General features: G+C 38.1%; 1 protein-coding gene across 3 annotated transcripts in view; it reads left to right on the plus strand.

The window, feature by feature from the left end:
• Positions 1-12,249, plus strand: part of mtss1lb (MTSS I-BAR domain containing 2b) — a 78,724-nt gene extending 66,475 nt beyond the window's left edge. For 2 of the 3 annotated variants that reach the window (XM_067437524.1, XM_067437541.1), the window contains 5 exons: positions 1,765-1,984; positions 5,627-5,701; positions 6,591-6,767; positions 8,708-8,873; positions 8,977-12,249. In XM_067437524.1, coding sequence (XP_067293625.1) covers positions 1,765-1,984; positions 5,627-5,701; positions 6,591-6,767; positions 8,708-8,873; positions 8,977-9,755 — 1,417 coding nt within the window. In that variant the 3' untranslated portion in view covers positions 9,756-12,249. The remainder of the gene's footprint in view (positions 1-1,764; positions 1,985-5,626; positions 5,702-6,590; positions 6,768-8,707; positions 8,874-8,976) is intronic. The other variant, XM_067437532.1, reaches the window with a different exon arrangement.
• The last annotated feature ends 10,579 nt before the right edge of the window (positions 12,250-22,828 follow it).

Genomic DNA, 22,828 nt, shown 5'->3' on the forward strand with positions numbered 1-22,828 from the left:
TAACTAAAGTAATGATGCTGAAAATTCAGCTTTGATCCCAGGAATAAACTGCGTTTTAAAATATTCAAATAGAAAAAAGTTATTTTAAATTGTAAAAATCAAATAAATGCAGGCTTGGTGAGCAGAAGAGTCTTCTTTCAAAAACATTTGTAGTATTAATGTTTCCAAACTTTTGAACGGTAGTGTATATCGGGGCCTTAAGACTTTTTACATCTTTAAAACACAAATCAAGATATTTTTAAACAAAACCTAAAATATTCCAGTCCCTTTATTGAAGACACATTACAGCAAAACTATTACTTTTCAAAAAGTTCATAAAGACATTATAAAAGTAAACCATTTTTAATCCAAGTTCTCTTTTAGAGAAAAACACTTTTGTAATCGCTTTTTATTTTTAATGTAGGCTTTTATTCACATATTAACTGTACATATATTGAGCACATAAAATATGGTAAACAATACTTGCATGTCTTTATGAACCTTTTGAAGCATCAACATTTTGGCTGAATGGACCTTCAATGGGACATAAATCTCCCAGGTTTCATTAAAACTATCTTAATTTGCATCTGCAAAGTCTTACGGGTTTGGGACGACAAGAGGGTGAGTAAATGATGACAGAATTTTGGTGAACTAACAACTTTAAGTGGATGTCCATCTTGTATAAGCTAAATGACTAGCTAGAAACTAGCTAATAACTTAATTTTCCAACAGGATTATATTTTGTGTGTTATACAATAGTGTGTGTATATTTTGAATGGAAGCATGTGTGTAGTACAAGAAAGAGGCTACTGCTGCTGCTCTACACAATCTCACTGTATGTGACATCACATGTAACCCCCTGACTGCATATTAGTCGTAAGACACCGCGGCCATTACAATGTTATTTTGCATTCCTGTAAAAGCCTTGCTTTCAACGGCAAAAGTTTAATGCTTATTGATTCATGTTATTCATCCATTGAGTCCTTGTGATTACAATTAACAAAATTAGACTAAAGTAGCTTCTTTAATATGATCGCTTTTCTAATTCTCTAGTAATTAGTTTGTCTGATGAACGTAACTTCAGTGCTGTACTCTTTTAAAATGAATATATTCAATCAATTAATCCATTTTAAACACCATTAGCAGAATCTCTAATATTGCTGTACTGTTTCGAACCTGGAATATGATGAAACAATTACTTCAGTAAGAAGTGAAAGCATTTCAAGATCGCTTTTACATAACCAGCCCCTTTAGAGTTTTTGATTAGACCATTAGCAATTTTCTCTGGCTCCAGGGCCAGTTATAGCTTTGTTTTATAATAGTGTCATTTAGTACCTGTTTGTGTTTGTGTGTGCCGCCTCGCATGGAGTCATGTGGGCTGATTCAAGTGTGTCGGCTGCGAAGCGCCAACACATCTGAACAGAGCCTTCAGTCTCCATACTAGGCCCCCTGTGTCACACCTGTCAAACTTTGTCTTACATATGTTCTCCCTCTCCCCCCCCCCCCACCCTGACCTCCACTCTTACCCATCAACCCCTGCTTGAGACCTTTGTTGCTCCTTCTCCTTTTCACTGACAACTTTTGTTATCATCACATAATTTTCCTTTACATTAATCACAAAATGCTTGACCTCATCTGTCATCCTGTAAAACCCTCTCATGCTCATTCTGACCTTGGGATTGTTGTTCACACTTATCACCATATAACCTACCCATATTTGACCCTCCGTACCCCACCCTTGTACCCTGGTCCTTTGCCCTGTCACACTTTCCCTTGCCCCTGCAGCAGTGTAAACAGCGCCCATAGTAGTGCCTCTCGATCCTCTGGTGGCTCTCAGACTCACTCACCCAGTTCGTCCTGTCGCTACCGCAGCCTGGCCCAACCGCTAACAACCGCTGCACACCGCCTCAGCAGCGTCTCCTCCCACGACTCTGGCTTCATCTCCCAGGATGCCAACGTCTACTCCAAACCCCCCTCACCCATGCCCTCCGATATAACCAGTCAGGTATTTATTTTCGGTTTATTTGGGCTTTGTGTGTTTCCTGTTGTCTTAAAGAAATGTTGGTAAATAGAAGCAATATAGTAACTCATTTTCTCTGGTTTGATATATCATACAATCTGACCCATGTAAAACAATAGAGCAACTACAGTATATCAATTGATGTAATAGATGGATAAAATGGCTGACTCGTTTGTCTTGTCTTTGGTTTATTTTTTACACACTACTGATTAAAAGTTTGTGGTCAGTAAGATGCTTTGAAAGAAGTCTGTAATGTTCACCAAGGCTTCATTCATTTTATCAAAAATACAGTAAAAACAGATGACTATATTACTATATATTTATAGTAATATCATTTACTATTATAATAATAATAATAATATTAATAATAATAATAATAATAATAATAATAATAATAATAATAATTATTATTATTATTATTATTATTATTATTATTATTATTGTATATTACTACAACTTTATTAAATATTGTCTAATATATTTTAAAATGTAATTTATTCCTGTGATTCAAAGCTGAATTTTCAGCATCATTACTCCAGTCTTTAGTGTCACATGATCCTAAATTCATGATCCTATATGTAAATAAAGACTAAATTAAATCTAAATTAAAAGTCTTTAACTGACATTTTTATCAATTTAATGCAAATGTACAGTGTGTGCATAATTATTATGCAAGTTGATATTCAGATTTTTCTTCCAAGCAAATTTTACCAATTCCAAACCACATTAACCATAATACCTACTATTCCTTTTGTATTTTTATCATAAGTGATATATAATTGTCAAGGAAGGCTGCAGGTTATAAATACATTATGTTGTCTTTAAACAGTCTTCATGTATTTCATAACACTTTAGCTTGTGGTTCTTATTAAGTGTGGGTCATATTTCAGGATTCTTTACCATAGCAATGTCTCTGAGATCCTGACAGCTTGCCGTTCCCGGACTCCCGGTAGGTTGCCATTCTGGAAAATGGTGCCACTGAAGAATACAGCGTTCCTGATGGCTTCACACCTAATTCTTCACCTTAATTGTTTAAATGTTTTGCAGTTAACGTGTCACATTTTTACTTGGCCGGTTTTCGTATGACCCTGCTGAACCAATCAGCATTTTGCTATCCATTGGTCATGCCTTCATTTTGCATTAGTATTGCATTCTGCTCATGACCATGTAATAGTTTTTGACTTTTCAGTGTGAGTTCATTCTCTTTGCTTTTTTTTTTACCCAAAAGACAACCTACTTAATTATTCACACTTGAATATAAAATGTTTTTTTTTTTTCAGCCTTCCTTCACAATTATATATCACTTATAAATGATAAATAAACTACATTAATAGTAATTATTAAGACTGTGTTTTGGAATTGGTAAAATGTGTTTGGAAAAATATGATCAGGATATCAACTTATGTCAATTATGTAATACTATTAATAATGCAAGCTCTGTATATGTAATTTGTTTAAAAATAAGGTTGCAAGTGTGTGTGTGTGTGTGTGGGGGGGGGGGGGGGTGGGGGGGGGGGGGGCTGGTACAAAATGAAGTTGACGCCCCAAATAATCATTTGAAGAAGCCACATTGTTACCACATATCTGTTTCCGAGTTTTAAAACTGTAGCAAGATTCCCTGCATCTGAAAGATTATAGTGACCTCTTGTGGACAAGATTCAATTATGTATCCTAAACGGGTAATGCTTTACAATAAGATTGTATTAGTTAACATTAGTTAATACATTAGTTAACATGAACTAACCATGAACAATGCGTCTGTTCAGCATTAATGTATCTTAACTCACACATATATTAATACAGCTATTAATTCCTTATTATTAAATAATATTGATAAAGTACACAACAGCATTTTTACCTTCTGAGTAAGATGGCGAGCTAGAAATGTTCATCCTTAATGTGTGTCAACTTCTACGTAAACTAATGTAAATATGTACAGTAAAACAACCTTACAAAAACTGTAAAGCTACAGGAATTGTTCATGGTTTCATGTTTAACTAATGCATTAACTAATATTAACTAATTGGGCTGTTAGCATGAATAGATGCATTAATAAATGTGATTATATTATTATGTAATATATAAGTATAATATTATGTAATACAAAGATTAACTAATGATGAACAGAGGCATTGTTAATGGTTAGTTTATGTTAACTAATGCATTAGCTAAAGTTAACTAATTACATTGTTAACGTGAATAGATGCATTAATACTGTTTATGTGTGAGTTAACAATAAGATGAACTAATGCTGAACAGATGCATTGTGCATGGTTAGTTCATGATAACTAATGCATTAACTAATGTTAGCTAATACAAACTTATTGTAAAGTGTTACCAGGAAGCTATTGTATATCAAACATTCCCTCTTGACCAGAATGTGGGTGAGGCAGATTTTTTACATTCTCTGGAAAATGTGTTATAGAAAGAGTTTGAAATGTGCTTGTGCAGCTTTGAATGTGGAACATAGGCTTTGCATTATGTACACAGACAAGGTACTTTGCTAAGCACGTTTCTTGGAGTAAAGCAAGTTAAATGCACTCGTCTCGGAGCTCACATGCTTCTCTCTCACCATGGGATAAAAAGCCATGGGATTTTTTCCTACCTGTGAATCTACCAAATACATGGCCGTAATGTGACACTGAAGAATGAGCATTTTGAAGGCCAACCTAGTATAGAAATTTAAGAAACACACCAGGCAATTCATGCATATATTTTTGATAACACTTCAGAATAATGGTCATTAGTTTACATTAGTTAATGTATTACCTAACATGAACTAACCATGAGCAGTACATTTGTTAATGTTAACTAATGTAGTTAACTAATATTAACTAGTGACCATTATTTTAAAGGGTTACCATATTTTTTTTAAGATGGTAGCATAAGCACCGGAATACATAACCCTTTAAATCGTTTTAATTTAACCAGGCTCTTAAAGTATTAAAAAAATACTATAGATATGAAAATAACCAGCAGATGGCAACATACCCTTTAAATGAGAGAGAGAGAGAGAGAGAGAGAGAGAGAGAGAGAGAGAGAGAGAGAGAGAGAGAGAGAGAGAGAGAGAGAGAGAGAGAGATAGTAATGTGCTCCACTGTAGCTCTGAAAAAGAAGCACGGTAACATTTTTAAAATGCTTTTGAGGATGCATTTAGTTAAAAAAACAATATTAATAACTAATAAATATTAGTTGTCTTTTTTATGACAGCTAATTTGTCAGCAATGTCACATGATTTGGTGCTCATTAGTTGCTGCTTTTTGGGGCAAACGTGATACATTTTTTTTTCAGGATACTTTGAGTAGAACGTTCAAAAGAGCATTTATTTGTAATACTTTTTTGTCATCGATTTAATGCACCCTACTAAATAAAAGTAATTAATTAGTTAATTAATTAATAAACATGAATTTCATTCAAAAAAGTAGTAATTCATATGCCAACACTAAATATGACAAGCTGTAGGACATAAAAACTGTTATAAGTTTAAAATGTATTTTATCTGTTTATGAATTGTGCATTTATTATTATAAGCATAATACCCCAAAATTTCCAAGGAATTCAAACTTTGACAGAGCCCCTGAAAAGGGTCCCCTGCTAATAGCCTGTTTTTTATTATCTCTTTTACAGAAGTCCTCAAGTTCAGCGTCCTCAGAAGCATCTGAGACCTGCCAGTCAGTTAGTGAGTGTAGCTCTCCAACCACAGTAAGTCCAGAGCACTCTGTCCATCAGACATACACGTGCTGAAACTGTCAGTCATATTTTGTACCGTCCATGTGACCCATGATGATGCTTTTAATGCTGACTGGCAGGTTGGGGTCTTCTCTTTCTTTCTTGCGGGTATCAGCTTTGTGCTGTCATCAGGTCTGATCATCCCTGCCACTCTCAGCATGTATCTGCAAAGGCACACATAAAGGCTCCCATAGCACTGTGTAAAGGGCAGGGGGTCCCTCGCTACTCTGACGGTCTCGATCTTATCTCTCCATTCCGCAGTTTGGCTCGTCCTTCGCTACCTTCCGCCCTGCTCTCTCTCACACTGGCTCCATCAGGCCTTTCTCTGTCATACTTCCTGCGTCCCCACCCTATAACCGCTCCCCTGGATCCAACACACCCTCTCCCACATCCAAGGTTCCTTGCTGGAAGGTTTGTCTTCATTGGCACTTTTCATTGCAGTTTTGTTCATTTCTCTTCTTTTGTGTGCGTTCTTGTCTGTTGAATATGTGCCTCCTAATCAACACTTCTTGACAGTGCTCCGTTTTGGTTTCATTTTGCTTAACCTCATTCATTACCTCATTTTGCTTTTTAACACGCACCTTTTCTGTTGGCTGTTTGATCCTGGTTTCAAATCTCTGGCTGTGAGATTTGCCAAACCGAGCAGGCCACGGAAGGTACCTGTTAGATTATCCAACTCAAACAGTGAAACAAACACTGAAATTGGGCATTTTCTAAAGCACATAAGACTCGTACTAAGACTCTCTGTTGAAAGGACACTCAAACTGCTGGATCGTGGGCCAGTCTTCTTCCCCCGCCCCTGAGACCGTTGCATTTGTTGCTTTACACTGCTTTGAACTTGTAACCGCTTGTACTTCCTCAGGATTGGTCCAAGGTAGGTTCCAGTGAGCAACCGCTAGCCAGCACGCTTCAGAGGAGGAAGGAGCCTCTTGATAGGCTGAGGGAGGCAGAAACTTCTCCTCAGTCACAGGGGTATTCTGGGATGCATTCGGAAGACCCCCAGAGGCCAAGGATGACCCCGGCTACTATAGCTGCCAAGGTAACTTTAACCATATGAAACATTCATCATGCAGATTTTAATTTTGAAAATGCCAAGCGTTTTTTATTTGGCAAAGACATAATGTGCCTGTTTGCTTAGGGCTGTTTTTTTCATTCAAATATCAATGGTTCTGGCCTTGAGAAATTAATAAGGCAGTGGGTACAAAACAGCACACTTCTAAGGGGCCAAAAGATGGCTTAAAAATATTATTATTAGTATGTTTAATTACTTCAAATTAAGCTAAGATGGTTAAACATTGAAATGTAAACTTACATCATATTTATTTCAATTTGTTGCCATAAGAAGTTATCATGGTCTTGTAAACCTGGATATAAGACAACATTTTAAAAGTGTGATTTATATACCTGGAAGTCATGAAATAAATAAATAAATAAATAAATAAATAAATAAATAAATAAATAAATAAATAAATAAATAAATAAATAAATAAACAAACAAACATAATAAAAATGTCAAGCTTTTTATTTCAAGCTGTGATAAAGGGTAGAAACACCATTCTATTATTGAAACGTCGGGAATTATAAAAATGTAATTATTTAATTTTAATACACTGCCACTCCTACTTTCTGTAAAATAAAAAGTTTGAAAATGCCTTCAAAAGTTTGTAGAGTAAAACAATTCTAACACAAATTCTTAAATATATATATTTTTTAAAGTCTTAACACTCTTCACACTCTCACTAGCTTGTTTAGTTTGTACATTAACAACCTTGACATACATTCATCAGAAACTATTTAATAACTTTTTGCAACATCATGAACATTTTAATCACAGTGTGATTTCCACCTCACCGCATTGGTTTATTGATGTATTTCATTTTAAGCATGTTCAGAGCATCTTCACAATGAGCAAATTATGTATAATAAATAAACATTTCATTTATACTTTCACAGTTTTTACATAAATGATTGGAAATGGCCACAATCTAAATAATTTGTTTAAAATCTATTATCCTCTTTTGGTGTTCTTCATTTAATATAGTATCTGTCAGGGTTGGTTGAAGGGATACGTGAGGACTCAAAGATGCAGAAGAAATGGGCTTTTATTATAAACAATAAAATAAAACAAGACAAACAAAAACAACCCTGAATTGGAAAAAAACTGACTTGACTAGACTTGGCTTGACTTGACTTTAGGAGCAGGAAAACAGGAGGAATGTTTGGCGACAATCCAGCACAGGATCGACTGCACTAAATAGGGAGCAAACAAAAGAGGGTAACGAGGGAAGACAGGTGGGCAGTAAAGCAATAATCAGGTGAAGCAATACATTGCACCCTACTGGACAGTGAAGCAATAATCAGGAAACAAGGTGGGCAGAGTTAGGCAACAGACAAGAGCACATGGCACAATGACAGACATGTGCTCACACCAAACGTGACATGAACATGCAGCTTATGAAAACTCATAAGATGCATGTTCACAAAACATGACAACATGAAAGCACAGACAAAAGAGCGATTGCTCACATGACAAGAGAACAAGCAAATGTTCATCCCGTGCGCTCACAACAAAAGACAAACACTCGGAGCACGAATGTCCAAATCCTGACACGAAACAGCGGATCAGTTTCGCGCTGCAAACATAGCATATGTGACACCACAACACGGCAGTGCGGTACCGCATACGCAACGCAATACGCACCGCATACGCACTGCAGACGGAGTATGTGTGAATCAAGCGTGATTTTCTCGATCACAGGGCTCGTAAATGTCTTTAGCAAACAAACACAATTATTTATTTATCTTACACACACACACACACACACACACACACACACACACACACACACACACACACACACACACACACACACACACACACACACACACACACACACACACACACACACACACACTAAACTGAATTTGTGGAGTTTGTGCTTGATGTAACTGTATGTGTTGTGTTGTGTTATGATGTAGCATGGTGAGGAGATCTCTCCAGCTGCTAGTGACTTGGCCATGGTGCTGACACGAGGCCTCAGCATGGAGCAGCAGAAGAGCAGCCGAGACTCCCTTCAGTACTCTAGTGGATACAGCACTCAGACAACCACTCCCTCCTGCTCAGAAGATACCATCCCCTCACAGGGTAATACACAGTTAGAAATCACCAGTATTTATTATTAATTTAAAAACAACTTATGAGATTGGACAAGTGGGATTTTTTTCTTTTCGTTTTTTTTGTTCTTCAGGCTCCGATTATGATGGTTACTCAGTGAATGGAGACACTGAGGCTGACGGCCAGGCTGAATTCGATAAATCCTCCACAATTCCCCGCCACAGTAACATCGCCCAGAACTACCGCCGCATGATACAGACTAAGCGTCCCGCCAGCACAGCAGGCCTTCCCAGCGGAGTGGGAGCTCTGGGCGGACCTCCCGGAGGAGGGGGCGGTATCCCCGGTACGGCCACCATCCGCCGAACACCATCTACGAAGCCCGGGGTGAGGCGTACCCTCTCCAACGCTGGCCCTATTCCTATACGCCCACCCATCGTGCCAGTCAAGACCCCCACTGTGCCTGACTCACCCGGCGGGAATGCAGGCCCTCCCGCACGTGTGGGCAGCGAAGAATGTGTCTTTTATGTGCCGGATGACGCTTCCCCGGGAGCGCTGGAGTATGTGAAGGCCTCTCCAAAGCGGCTGAGCCTGCCTAACACAGCCTGGGGTTCAGGGGGCGTGGGCGGATTAGAGATGAGCGTGTACGGCCAGCAGGGTGAAGAAGATCACCTGCTGGCTGCAAATCGCCACAGTCTGGTGGAGAAAATCGGAGAGCTTGTGGCCAGCGCTCACGCCTTGGGTGAGGGCCAGTTCCCTTTCCCCTCGCTCCCGGACCAGCCCCCGCCAGGTCCCGAGGCCGGGCCGGACCCCGAAGTGCCCCGGGAGGGTGAGGACATGCTGAGGTCTATTCGTCGAGGGGTGCGACTGCGCAAAACCGTCTCCAACGATCGCTCAGCGCCCCGGATTTTGTGATGCCTCCCGGAGAGATGGGAGAATAAGAGCGAAGTAACCCATAAAAAAACAAAACAATGACTCTCTTTAGAAAACGAGATATGAAAAGAGGATTAAAAAATTAAATGTTTAAAGTCATTATAGAAATAATGAATAACAGTAATGAAAAAAAGTAAATGATATGTAACAGCAGGCTCAGGCCACTATAACTCTTAGCGTGTCCGAACGCATGTTTGTCTTATTAACACGCCCATCACCGCGGGATAGTTGATCTGTAGTGAGACAATTAACTACTGAAAGAACAAGGGTCCAGGATGTTTGGGGGATTTTTGTGGTCTGCTCCAGATCTTCGCATGGTCCCTCTAAGAATAACTTCCCTCCTCGAATTATGGACCCCAGGAATCAGTGCTGGAGAAGCTCATGGGGTACGCAGGGGATCTTTAAAAAACCTTGCCCTCCACAATGCTCTCTCTAACCCCACCCTCACCTCCAGTAAATTTGACATCACATCCTGAAAATCTAGTGGTATCGCTGTTTGTTGTGTGTTGGTCTGCAGTCTGGAGGTGAGCAGGGCTCTGCTGCAGGTCAGCTCGTGGTTGCGTAGAGGGAAGGGATTTGTCTTTTATTTGTACACTTCCGTGGTTTTGGATTATTTACGAGCAGGTAATCGCATCCTAGCTCCTATGAGTAGGAAATGTTAATGTCAGGTATGTGGATTTTTGTAGAATTAGGGTTTAAAAACCACCATGATAATGTGGAGCAATAATGCTTTTTTTCCTTTGATGGGGGAAGGTTTTAAAGATCAGCTTTTACTAAAGCTGTACGTTTTTGATGTTCAGGTGTCTTTCGAAGACTTCTTGTCGAGTCTAATTATGGCTTATTTTAAAAGAAAAGGAGAAATAGAACGGATGCAGAGCACTTTCAGTTGTGTAGACCGCTAGTTTTCACTGTGGCCACACTATGTGTGGTAAATGCTGTGAGACGCTGTGGTCATGTGCCCTGGTACTTAGGGAGACAAATGTGCGTAGCAATGTCATGATGTGGGAAAAAGAGTGTGATAGGATGTGAAGGAGGTATGAAGAATGACTTGGAAGTTCTTTACACTGGGGTTCAATTTCTTAACGTTATTAATTGATGCATTAGCTATTAGGAACTAGCACTGAACAGCATTAATTAATCTAGGTTAATGTTAAGTTATACTTTAATTAATTTGTAATATTTCAAGCAGTTTAAAGTAGCAATTTTATTCATTAAGGACACATTAGTCTGATCAAAAGTGACAGTAAAGACTTTTATAATGTATCAAAAGATTTCTATTTCAAATAAATACTTTTATTTTGAACTCTCTATTCATATAATAATCCTGAAAAAATGTCATGGTTTCCATAAAAAAAATATTAACCAGGATAGATCGTAGATAATGTGATACTGAAGACTGGAGTAATAGCTAATGAAAATGTTTGCCATCACACTAATAAATTATCAATTTAAGATATATTAAAATAGAAAACGGTTATTTTACATTTTCTGTATTTTTAATCAATGCAGCTTTTGGTGAGCAGAGACTTTTCAAAAACATTAACAAATCTTACTAACCCCAAACTTTTGAACAGTAGTATGTATTTATAAATTAGCATTAACCTAGACAATATATGTTGTTCATTGTTAGCTTATGATAACTATTGCATTAACTGTTAACCAATTGAACCTTTTTGTAAAATGTGACTAATGATCTTGAAAGGAATTGGTTGATACATTATATTTAATTTCGGATTTGAGTTTTTCAGGAATGTTCTTTTACTTGTCAAGCCTCAAGCCAGTCCTCTGGTTTATCTGTAGGCGGGGTGGAGAGAATGAGCTGAAATGAAGGCACACACCTGGCTGCCATTTTTTTGGGACATAAGAATGAACTTTGGATCTGCAGAGGGAAGAAAGGGATGAATAAAGGAGGTGGAGAGAATGAACTCTGGGAAGAAACTCATCCAGTTGTTTATGATAAAAGCATTCCACTGCCTGTTATAGATTATATAGGAGTAAATACCTATGACGCGAAAGGTCGCTGGTTACCCCGGTTCACCCGACGTGAAGAAAAACAATGCTCTGTGATGATACTGGATGTGGAGTTAATATGTAGGAGGTCAATACATAGTTTTAGTCATGTAGTGTCTGTTTGTGAGTGACTTTCTGTTCTCCCAAGACTCCCTAAAACCCCTGCAGGCATAAATAGTGCTGTTGTGCCAGACACTTGGTCCTTACTCTGACTTTTGGGTTGTTGTTTTTTATTATTTATTTTGCATAGAGCACTCTGTTTTAGGAATGCCTGTAGCGTGTTCAAAAGGAAAACGTATGTCTGCTTTGTGACAACAGTATTATCTCACCGAAAATAGTGCCGCCGATCTGGAACACAGAGGCCGTATTGAGAGCAGGCCGGAAGGAAAGAACAGGGTTACTGCAATTCAAAGCCCAAACTGCCAGCCAATGAAATAGCAGGTCAGAACTTTGTATGTATGTATATATATATATATATATATATATATATATATATATATATATATATATATATATATATATATATATATATATATATATATATATATATATATGGATATACTGTTTAAGAAGTTAAACAGTACTAGTAGCTTGACTAAAAACAAATGTCCTCCATAAATGTTGTCTTGCAATGGAGCTGGTAAAGAATCAACGACAAGTGCATTGACCTTGGCAGCAATATAGTGAAGTTTGCTGGATGAACGGGGAAAAAAAATCTGTTACATATCCACATATTTCATGTGAATCTTCATTGCCTGAAAATCACAAACATGCAGCTCTCAGAAGTTCAATTCACAGCATTAAGCACACAGGCAGGCAAGTTCAAAAGGAAGCAAGATTGTGGACGAGAAGTGAAAGAGAAAGAAGAATGAGATGAGTAAGCGTGAGAAAGACAAGGCCAGCAGAGAATAATTGCTGAAAGAAACAGGTGGGAAGCGAAGCGGAGAAGAAGTGAGAGGGAAAAAAGACACAAAAGCTTGATTGCAGGTAGTTGGCTTACTGTTGTCTCTTTATTGTAACGTCAGTCTCTGCAGGTTTCTGCTCCCGAGGTCATGAAGCAAGATGACAGTTAAAAGCCCCTCTAGAGGAAACTAGCGGATAGAAAAAACTATCACTGTCACTTGTGAGCTTAGCCTTCAGCTTCTCAATACCCACATACTCACACCGCAGATAGACTATTTTGGTTCTCAGGTGATTATAAACACATTTTCTCTTTGTTTTGCAGTGTTTAACATTACTCATGTTCATTTGTCTCCCGCTGAATGTCATGATATGCTCACTAGAAGGCAACAAAAACAAATCAGCTGAGAAAATATGATCTCATTGGCCTGTTATCTTACACCTGCTATTTGTGAAGCTCGGAATTCAGTTTGCCCAAAACAATCTCATGGAAATTCGTAACTATTTTACGTTTTGGCTAATTATATGAATTCATACAATCTGTTTACACCCCACCGATGATTAGGTTTAGACTGGAACATTCATGCTTGTTTGTTTTTCTTCTTCTAAAAATCATACATTTCCATACGAATCACATTGTGCAAACTACCCCGTAAAATAGTTACGTTTTCTCATGAGATCCGGTTAGTTTGTTCCTGAAGCACCTCTGGTTATTTTAGGTAGTATCAGGGAATTTGAAAGTGGTTTAGAAATATATGTGCTTTGATGTGTAAATGTGATTTTTTTAGGGCAATTTTGATTTGATTTTAATCCTAAAATTATCTCACAGCTTCTTCCTTTGCTCTTAGAGCTATCTCGACAGTCTCCCACTCTCACCTAAAAATAAAATAGATAAATGCGTCCCTTTCAGATGATCATTTTGAGGGTATTTACCAGGAGAACCATTAGTAAGTAGCACATTGGACATTATTTAAAACTAAACAAGTGTCTTCAGTTCTGCCTTTACATTTTATATGTTGGTAAGCCAAGTGAATGCCAAAAAAAAAGAAGTGAATTGGCTATCCTCTATCCTTTATATTTACATTAAGTAGGCTTACTATTTTGACCAAATCCTACAGAGTTAGCACAATCAATGAGTATAATGTTAGCCTTATGCAACTTTATGCCTTTTTGATATTCACTCAGTCAAGCTGCACTCTAGCCTTTCCTCTGGCATCATCTCATTTCCTTACGCGTTGTTATCTCTAAAATGGCTACATACATTAAATGATTGTGGTGCGCGCGACAGAGGGCCGGAATGCTCATTTAGACCGAAGCGCGTGCAGCAACCATCTTCCTTACCAACCCCGTTTCTCAAGAATGGAGAAATGCACTGGAAGACACCAGTCTCCCACGCTCGTTCAGCCACAACACTGCGATTTCCTCTCGCTGTCATCTCCGCCGCGCGCTCGTGGAGGGAGGGCTAGGCAACCGGGTGTCATGGAAACTGAGCCGTGTGTCTTATGCCATTAGCCTGAGTTTAGTATTTTCTTTTCCCCTCGCATAGAAGTAGCAGCATGCACATGCCTCACAAGAGACCCTAAACAGCAAGCTCTACAGCTCGACACTTAGCCGGTGTACTTGATTTGTTTCTCCCCCATCATTTCATTCTTGTGTATTTATGACGTGAGCATTTTGTTTTCGTCCGACCCCATCGTCCCCTCCTTCATCCTCAGACTGAAGTTGAGTAACGCTACAGGTTCTGTTGTCTCTGTCTTTCTTATTTCTGCTTTCTCGCTTACTCTTCTGCTTTAATTTATTGTGCTGTTTTCCTAAGGCTAAATTGCCACTGTTGCTGATAACATCATTTCCTTTTTGGTAATATTTATCCTTCTAATTTTTGTTAAGTTTAGTCACAGCTAATGTAACAAAACACACTGTGATGATTTCAGTATTAATAAAAGTTGTACTTAAACCGTGTGAAGTGAAGAATATTAATTTGTATTGTGTAAACCTTTTTTTTTTTTTTGAGTGAAAAAAAAAAGTAGGCCTATAAGAAAATAAAAGTCCTGTGTGTGAGGGTGCAAAAGCTCAAATTATGGGATAAAAAAGTCGAAATTATTATATAAAAGTGATAAATATGAAATAAGAAGTTTAATTAATGACAAAAATGTTGTGACACAAAGCGACTAGTTCAATTTTAGACTAATAGGCCTATTCATGTCATAATTTCAACATTTCTAACTTTTTACATTTTTCTGACTTTTATGCCAGTTACTTTTTAGTAGCCTAGCCTATGCCATAATTCATATTAGGCTAATATAATAGTAATAATAATATAAAACTGATTCTGTTCTACATATGCCTATATATTAATCCACGAGAGTCCTTTATAAATTATAGCTATTATACCTACAGATACTGGTTGATCACAGATGCATATAAAAACAAGCAAGTGTTATTATGCATAAGGTATACACATGAAAGATGCCATGCACACACACAACGGAAACGGTGTGATTGAAGTTCAATTGATAGTGTAAGCGGCTTTAATGAAGGTGCACAGCAGGTAAGAAAAGATCAATCTCATAAACGTTCCCATTTACAGCGTGCGATGTTTATTTCAGACGCCAGGGGGCGTCAAAGCGATTGTTACTGCAACTCTACCAGACAGAAAGTTTGTTCTAATTTTTCAATAATATGTTTAGAATCCGAAGTTGAAACACAAATAAATCATGTCTTTTACACTGAAAATAAACAACTTGCAAAACCCCTGTAATTAAAATCAAAAGTCAGCCTCTAAGCGCCAATCTTGTGCTTATCAGCTTTATAATAACATCTTTCAACAGTGGAGAGAAAGACGGAGATTAGCAATTCAGCGTTGTGTTATTTGCTGAGAAAGCCCCTGAAGGTGTATAAGACAGTCCCAGCTGCGCACTGGACTGCTCAGAGCTCAAATGTGTATCTTTAATGATAGTCAAGTCACTTCATCTATAGAAAACACTTCCGCAACTTAATTAGAACGTCTTCTGAGCTCATCATCTCTCCTGAGTGTTCTTAAACCACACGAATGCAACTTTAATTAAAAATAAGTAGGCCACGATTAATTTAAGAATGCCTAACAATGATATTCAATGGTACAATAAAGGGATTAGAGAGTTTAGAACGAGAACGAGTGCTCGAGCTCATTCAGTTTACCATCGTTTTAATGGAGGATTGAGGCTAACAGCCTGGATATCATGTGGCTATGACCTGCAGGTGAGTGAATATGATCTTGATTTATCATCTGAGTAGCCTAAACTGTTAAGTATTTCTGGAGCTATTGAAAGGTCAACAGTCAGTCTATCCAATTATTCTCCAAACCAGTTGTCTATATCCTCCTATAGCTTGCGGGAATGCTGGGCTACTTCCATAATATATAGAAAGTGGAAAACAGAACAGTAGCCTATGTGACAAAATAACTATGCCTAAATAGTTACTACACACATTCATACTATATAGGTCATACATTTTTAACACAATTTTTAAAAAATAATTATGCGAAGTTTACCGTGAAGTACCCTAGCTAATTGGCGGCACAATTTGGGGAAAATATCTATTTGCGATTATTCTATTTAAAATTGCGATTTGTGATTTTAAATGTGAAATATGATAAAATGCGATACTTTATATATATATATATATATATATATAGAGAGAGAGAGAGAGAGAGAGAGAGAGAGAGAGAGAGAGAGAGAGAGAGAGAGAGAGAGAGAGAGAGAAGAGAAGAGAGTGCCTTGCGAAAGTATTCGGCCCCCTTGAACTTTGCAACCTTTTGCCACATTTCAGGCTTCAAACATAAAGATATAAAACTGTAATTTTTTTGTGAAGAATCAACAACAAGTGGGATACCTCGAAATGGAACAAAATGTATTGGATATTTCAAACTTTTTTAACAAATAAAAAACAGAAAAATTGGGCGTGCAAAATTATTCGCCCCCCTTAAGTTAATACTTTGTAGCGCCACCTTTTGCTGTGATTGTGTGTGGGGTATGTCTCTATCAGTTTTGCACATCGAGAGAGTGACATTTTTGCCCATTCCTCCTCGCAGAACAGCTCGAGCTCAGTGAGGTTGGATGGAGAGCGTTTGTGAACAGCAGTTTTCAGTTCTTTCCACAGATTCTCGATTGGATTCAGGTCTGGACTTTGACTTGGCCATTCTAACACTTGGATATGTTTCTTTTTGAACCATTCCATTGTAGATTTTGCTTTATGTTTTGGATCATTGTCTTGTTGGAAGACAAATCTCCGTCCCAGTCTCAGGTCTTTTGCAGACTCCATCAGGTTTTCTTCCAGAATGGTCCTGTATTTGGCTCCATCCATCTTCCCATCAATTTTAACCATCTTCCCTGTCCCTGCTGAAGTAAAGCAGGCCCAAACCATGATGCTGCCACCACCATGTTTGACAGTGGGGATGGTGTGTTCAGGGTGATGAGCTGTGTTGCTTTTACGCCAGACGAGAGCACCTTCTTCCACATGTTTGGTGTGTCTCCCAGGTGGCTTGTGGCAAACTTTAAACGAAATGGCTTTCTTCTTGCCACTCTTCCATAAAGGCCAGATTTGTGCAGTATACGACTGATTGTTGTCCTATGGACAGAGTCTCCCACCTCAGCTGTAGATCTCTGCAGTTCATCCAGAGTGATCATGGGCCTCTTGGCTGCATCTCTGATCGGTCTTCTCCTTGAGCTGAAAGTTTAGAGGGACGGTCCTGGTCTTGGTAGATTTGCAGTGGTCTGATACTCCTTCCATTTCAAAATGATCACTTACACAGTGCTCCTTTGGATGTTTAAAGCTTGGGAAATCTTTTTGTATCCAAATCCGGCTTTAAACTTCTCCACAACAGTATCTCGGACCTGCCTGGTGTGTTCCTTGTTCTTCACGATGCTCTCTGTGCTTTAAACAGACCCCTGAGACTATCACAGTGCAGGTGCATTTATACGGAGACTTGATTACACACAGGTGGATTCTATTTATCATCATTAGTCATTTAGGTCAACATTGGATCATTCAGACATTGGATCATTCAGAGATCCTCACTGAACTGATACATATACACACACAGACATATATACATACTAATACATAATATTAATAAGAAACAAAAGACCTATATAATCTATATATTAACATGCAGTCACCCTATGACTAAAAATCACTAGAAATGTCTAAGAATTTATTATAAAATATATTATTAGTATTGGTATTATTACAATAAAAAATCTGTGATATCAATTTTATTTATTTTTTGTCAGGAGGTATGCTACATCAAGAAGTCTTTGTCTTTAAGAAATATGAGCCTCTTAGGCATCCACTGTGAGGGAAAAACTCATGTACACTGAAGAAAAAAACATTGGATTGTCATATGTATTAATTTAGGGAAGTATTATTTTTCCAATTTTTTTTACCCAAAATAGGATGGAGTGAGCACTGCTGGGCACTAAACACACTCATTTTTCGTTCATACTTGAGGCCAGAGGGCACCCTTGAGCAGAAATGGCACATTTGCCTCAGAGAGAAGTAATATGTTTGCAGGAAATCTCTAATGTGAAGCTAGCACTGTAGATAGAAATTGCTTTGATTAAACATTAAAGGTGACATGAACTGGCTTTTTTAAAATGTATACTGTTGTCTGAGGTCAACATATGACCATTATGTGTTTTTTGTTTTTGTTTTGTTTTTTGCATTCAAAAACATCATAATGAATAAGTAATAATAGGCTATTTTCTACAATGGTTTTGAGGCTCTCTCCTGAACGCTCAGTTTTGATGGGTGTGCCGCACTGGAGACTTGGATGTAAACACCTCCGGCAAGGATTGGATAAGATTTGCATATTTAATGAACTTCAGCTCCCTTGTCAGAACACATGTGGGAATTGTTTTGAAAGCGTGTAGGGAAATGCTCACAGGGCTCGAAAAATGTCTTTATCAAACAAACAATGATTCATCTCTCATCCACCAGTGATTGATTAGAATATTATTATTTTTATTACTTGGCCGGCCCAAAAGGTGGATATAAGCAAGCACCCTTCAAATATCAAGTCAAGAGAGAACAACGCAGTGAATGCTCACAAAGTTATTTCACTATTCAAGATTTTAATAGCCTGTTTGAAAAAGACATGTCCCCGAGGCCTGGGCCACACATGTCCGAGTCTGACCACACAATGACAACAGCTCAAATAAAGGATTCTCAGCAAATCCAGTCTCGACCTGTGTTTTGTTTACAAACGATTCCGCAGTGAAATGAAGCAAACAAGCTTACAATGTCTTATGCACGTAAGCTATCTCCACGGGTCGGTGGGTAGGCTTGAGGCGGTCACTCTGACGTCACAGCCTGGCATGATCTGAGATTGAGCATTTGCTGGACTTCTCAATTCATCACCCCTTTAAGTCAATAAACAGGACTGCATCAAGATATGGTGTATTTTAGTTCTTTAAGCCTTTTCTGATATTTTCTTTATAATAAAGCATATTATAATGCAATGCTAATCAACATAGACTTTATCACTGTATATAATACTATAAAAAATATTTTTCTGCCTCATTCTGTGATATGAAGCCACATCCCCTCACAAAAAAGAAATATCAAACAATCGATATGAAGTGAGTGAAAACATATTAAACTTGTTTTTGTTGTTTTTTCAAACACATTATAAGCGAGTCAAACACGTGTGCTTTCAGATGGAGTGCTTTCAGATGGAGCAGTGTTTACTGTGCTCACTAGACACTTAGCATATATTTATTTAATTAATATTGCAGCTTTTAAACTTTCATAATCGCACATAAACCAGATCGCAATTGTGAATTGGTTTGATTTCAATTAATCGTCCAGTCCTAGTAGCTAATTAGGGTACAACGGGGCTAAAGGCTTCACAGGGTAAAAGGCTCCTTCTTTCTTTTCCTCTTATCCATTACATGGCACAAAACCTTGCCTCAGCACTTTCCAAATCATTCACTTTTTTATAAAGATGCACATGTAAATTGTCTGACCCACTAAGACTGTTCACTGGTCTCGTATGATTACTCCAACTACGGGTATTGAATTTTCTGCTGCTTTTAAGGAGGTGTCTCAATCATCTATATTTTGTGAGGATTATAGTGGTGTGGATTATTTTAATCAGTTCAATACTATTTCCACCAACATTATTATTATTATTATTATTATTATTATTATTATTATTATTATTATTATTATTATATTATAATATTGCCACTATAAATGTTGCTGTTAACCCCTCTGCTGAACTTTTCCACTGCGAGTCTTGGGTATGTGTGACAAATTTCTTTATTTAAAAAAATAAATAATAATATGGACAAGATAAGGGTTATTAGGTCAAATATCCCCTCTTCTTCTTCTTCGTTTTCTTTTCATGATATACCTTTGCTTTACACCAACACCAACAGAGTCAATTTGAACCTCTAACGCCGCCTGACTTACAAGAGGTAGACCAGCTCAAATCTTCTGGATCACCACATGATGTTCTTCCACCAAGGTTTTTTTAAACATATTTTTGAGGTAATTGGACCACCTGTTCTAAAGATTATGAACGGCTGCCTTGAAACGGCTATGGTACCAGATGACATGAAGCATGCCATTGTTTGTCCACTACTCAAAAAAACTAATTTATGTCTAATTTATGTACAGTTTTGTCAAATTTTAGGCCAGTCTCAAATCTAACTTTTATGTCTAAGATCTTGGAGAAAATAGTACAGAGCTTTCTAGATAAAAAACTGATTATTGAGGTGTTCCAATCAGGTTTTAGGAAATACCACTCCTCAGAAACAGCTGTGGTAAAAGTTTTAAATGAAGTTGTACTGACTCTGGACTCTGGCAAGTCCACTGTGTTAGTGTTGTTGGATTTGAGTGCGGCGTTTGACATGATTGACCACTCTGTTCTCATCTCACGTTTAGAGCACTGGGTGGGTATTCGGGGAAATGCCCTTAAATGGTTCTAATCCTATTTGATTGATAGAGGATTCTCTGTTAGGATTGGTGAATCTACTTCCAATGTGGCTCCTCCTATGTGTGGTGTCCCTCAAGGTTATATTCTTGCTCCGGTTTTGTTCTCCTTGTATATGCTCCCCCTGGGGGCGATTTTCAGGAAACATGGCATCTCCTTTCATTGCTATACCCAATCAATCCCAAGACAATACCCAAATCTATCTACCTCTAGGAAAGAATAGCGTTGGTGTGGATACCCTGTTGACTTGTCTAGCAGGGGTAAAGGCCTGGATGTCCCTGAATTTTCTTCACCTTATTGAAGGCAAAACAGAGATTATAATTTGTAAATCCTCAGAAGCTGCTAGCTCTCCTAGTGATAATTTTGGTTATTTGTCTACATTTGTGAAACCTCAAGTTAAAAATTTGCCAGTGTTTTTGGATAGTGCTTTTCAATTTGACAAACAGGTTAATACCATTGTCAAAACCATTTTTTTTTTTCATTTCTTTTCAATACTTTCTAAAGTAAAATTATTTCTTCTAAGGATTTTGGACGGGTGATTCATGCTTTTATTTCTACAAGGCTGGACTACTGTAATTCCATTTATATGGGTATTAATCAAGCATCACTGAACCGTCTGCAGATGGTACAAAATGCAGCTGCTCGGCTCCTCACCGGTGTTCATAAACGTGAGCACATTACTCCAGTTCTGAAATCCCTGCATTGGCTCCCCATTCATTGTAGAATTGATTTTAAAGTTTTAATGCTGGTTTTTAAATCATTGAATAGATCAGCTCTGGTATCAGATTTACTATCCATTCGAAATTCTGGAAGGTCTCTTAGGTCAACTAACCAGACTTTTATATGAAAAAAAATAATGACTTTCTAAATAATCTATATAATGACTTTATACGCCAAGTTATTGTCTTCCGTGTAGGTCTCGGACGTTGACTCACCTAGACCTCACGCGATAGCGGCGCTCCTCCTCGCTTCTGGGTCATGTATCGGAACGGCGGATCTGCGTCATATTCTCGCGCATGCGTTGAATTCACATCAGTAACTTGGTGGATAAAGTCATTATTTAGATTTTTGTGCACGCAATAACTTGTCGCATTTTAGAATTATTGTTCAGCCACTGTAGTGAGATGGACTTGAGATGGACGATGTATCGAAGTGTTTAGTGCCTTTTATGAGTTAATGTCAATGGAGGCCTATCTAAAGCCTTTCTCAGTCATCAGCTTTCAACAAAAATATCTTCATTTGTGTTCCGAAGATGAACGAAGGTCTTACGGGTGTCCAACGACATGAGGGTGAGTGATTAATTCAGTAATTTTAATTTTTGGGTGAAGTTACGCTTTAATGTCGCTATTCAAGTTAGTTAATCCCTAGCACTAGACTGGGTAAACCCAGCCTGATCTGCCGGCGATTTGATTTCGCCCGGCAACTCAGTCTGGAAACCTGTACATTCATTTCTACTGCTTCTGTTACACTTTTGTGGGAACCAATCACAGACTGGCTAATCTACCTGGCCCACTATTGGTGGATTTAACACAATGACAGATAGAGAAGCAATGAGTCATTGCCCGTTGATCACACCTCTTGTGGTCTGGTTGGTTGAAGGACTATCCAATTGCATACAGAGTTATTCGAATAATGCTCATTGATCATGCCTCTTGTGCAGAAGAAAATACAGAGCAGACTCCCCAGACTAATGTTCAATATTAAATTGAGCTTGGTCTGGTGATAGCCGGTTCCCAAACGTTCCTTTTGGAATTACTGAAATCTCCTTCATTTGAAGAATCCCTCATAGCAAACCTGGTGATGCGGAACACATGAGAGAGAAGCCCTTCCACGCTTGACCCCCTTACTTCAGATAACTGAGAGCTTTTCAAAGGTATGCGTTCTCCCACCATGACAAGAGGATCCACTAATCTGCCCCTCACACCCCCTGACTGCTCTTATTGCCTGTAATACATTTATATCTATTGCCGTCCACCCTTCTCCCACATGTGTGGATGTGTTCAATAAAATGTGAAATTAAATTCTTGTCCAGTCTGTGCCTTATTATCCCGCTATTTATCCCAAAAAAACACAGAGAGCTGGCACAGGACTCAAAAAAAGGATTATTCATGCCTCTGTTTCACCTACACGATCCAGAGCAGTTAGGAAGAAAAGGAGAGGAAGAATGTGT

This window comes from Pseudorasbora parva, chromosome 1, assembly GCF_024679245.1.
Source record: "Pseudorasbora parva isolate DD20220531a chromosome 1, ASM2467924v1, whole genome shotgun sequence".
NCBI classification, from domain to species: Eukaryota; Metazoa; Chordata; class Actinopteri; order Cypriniformes; family Gobionidae; genus Pseudorasbora; species Pseudorasbora parva.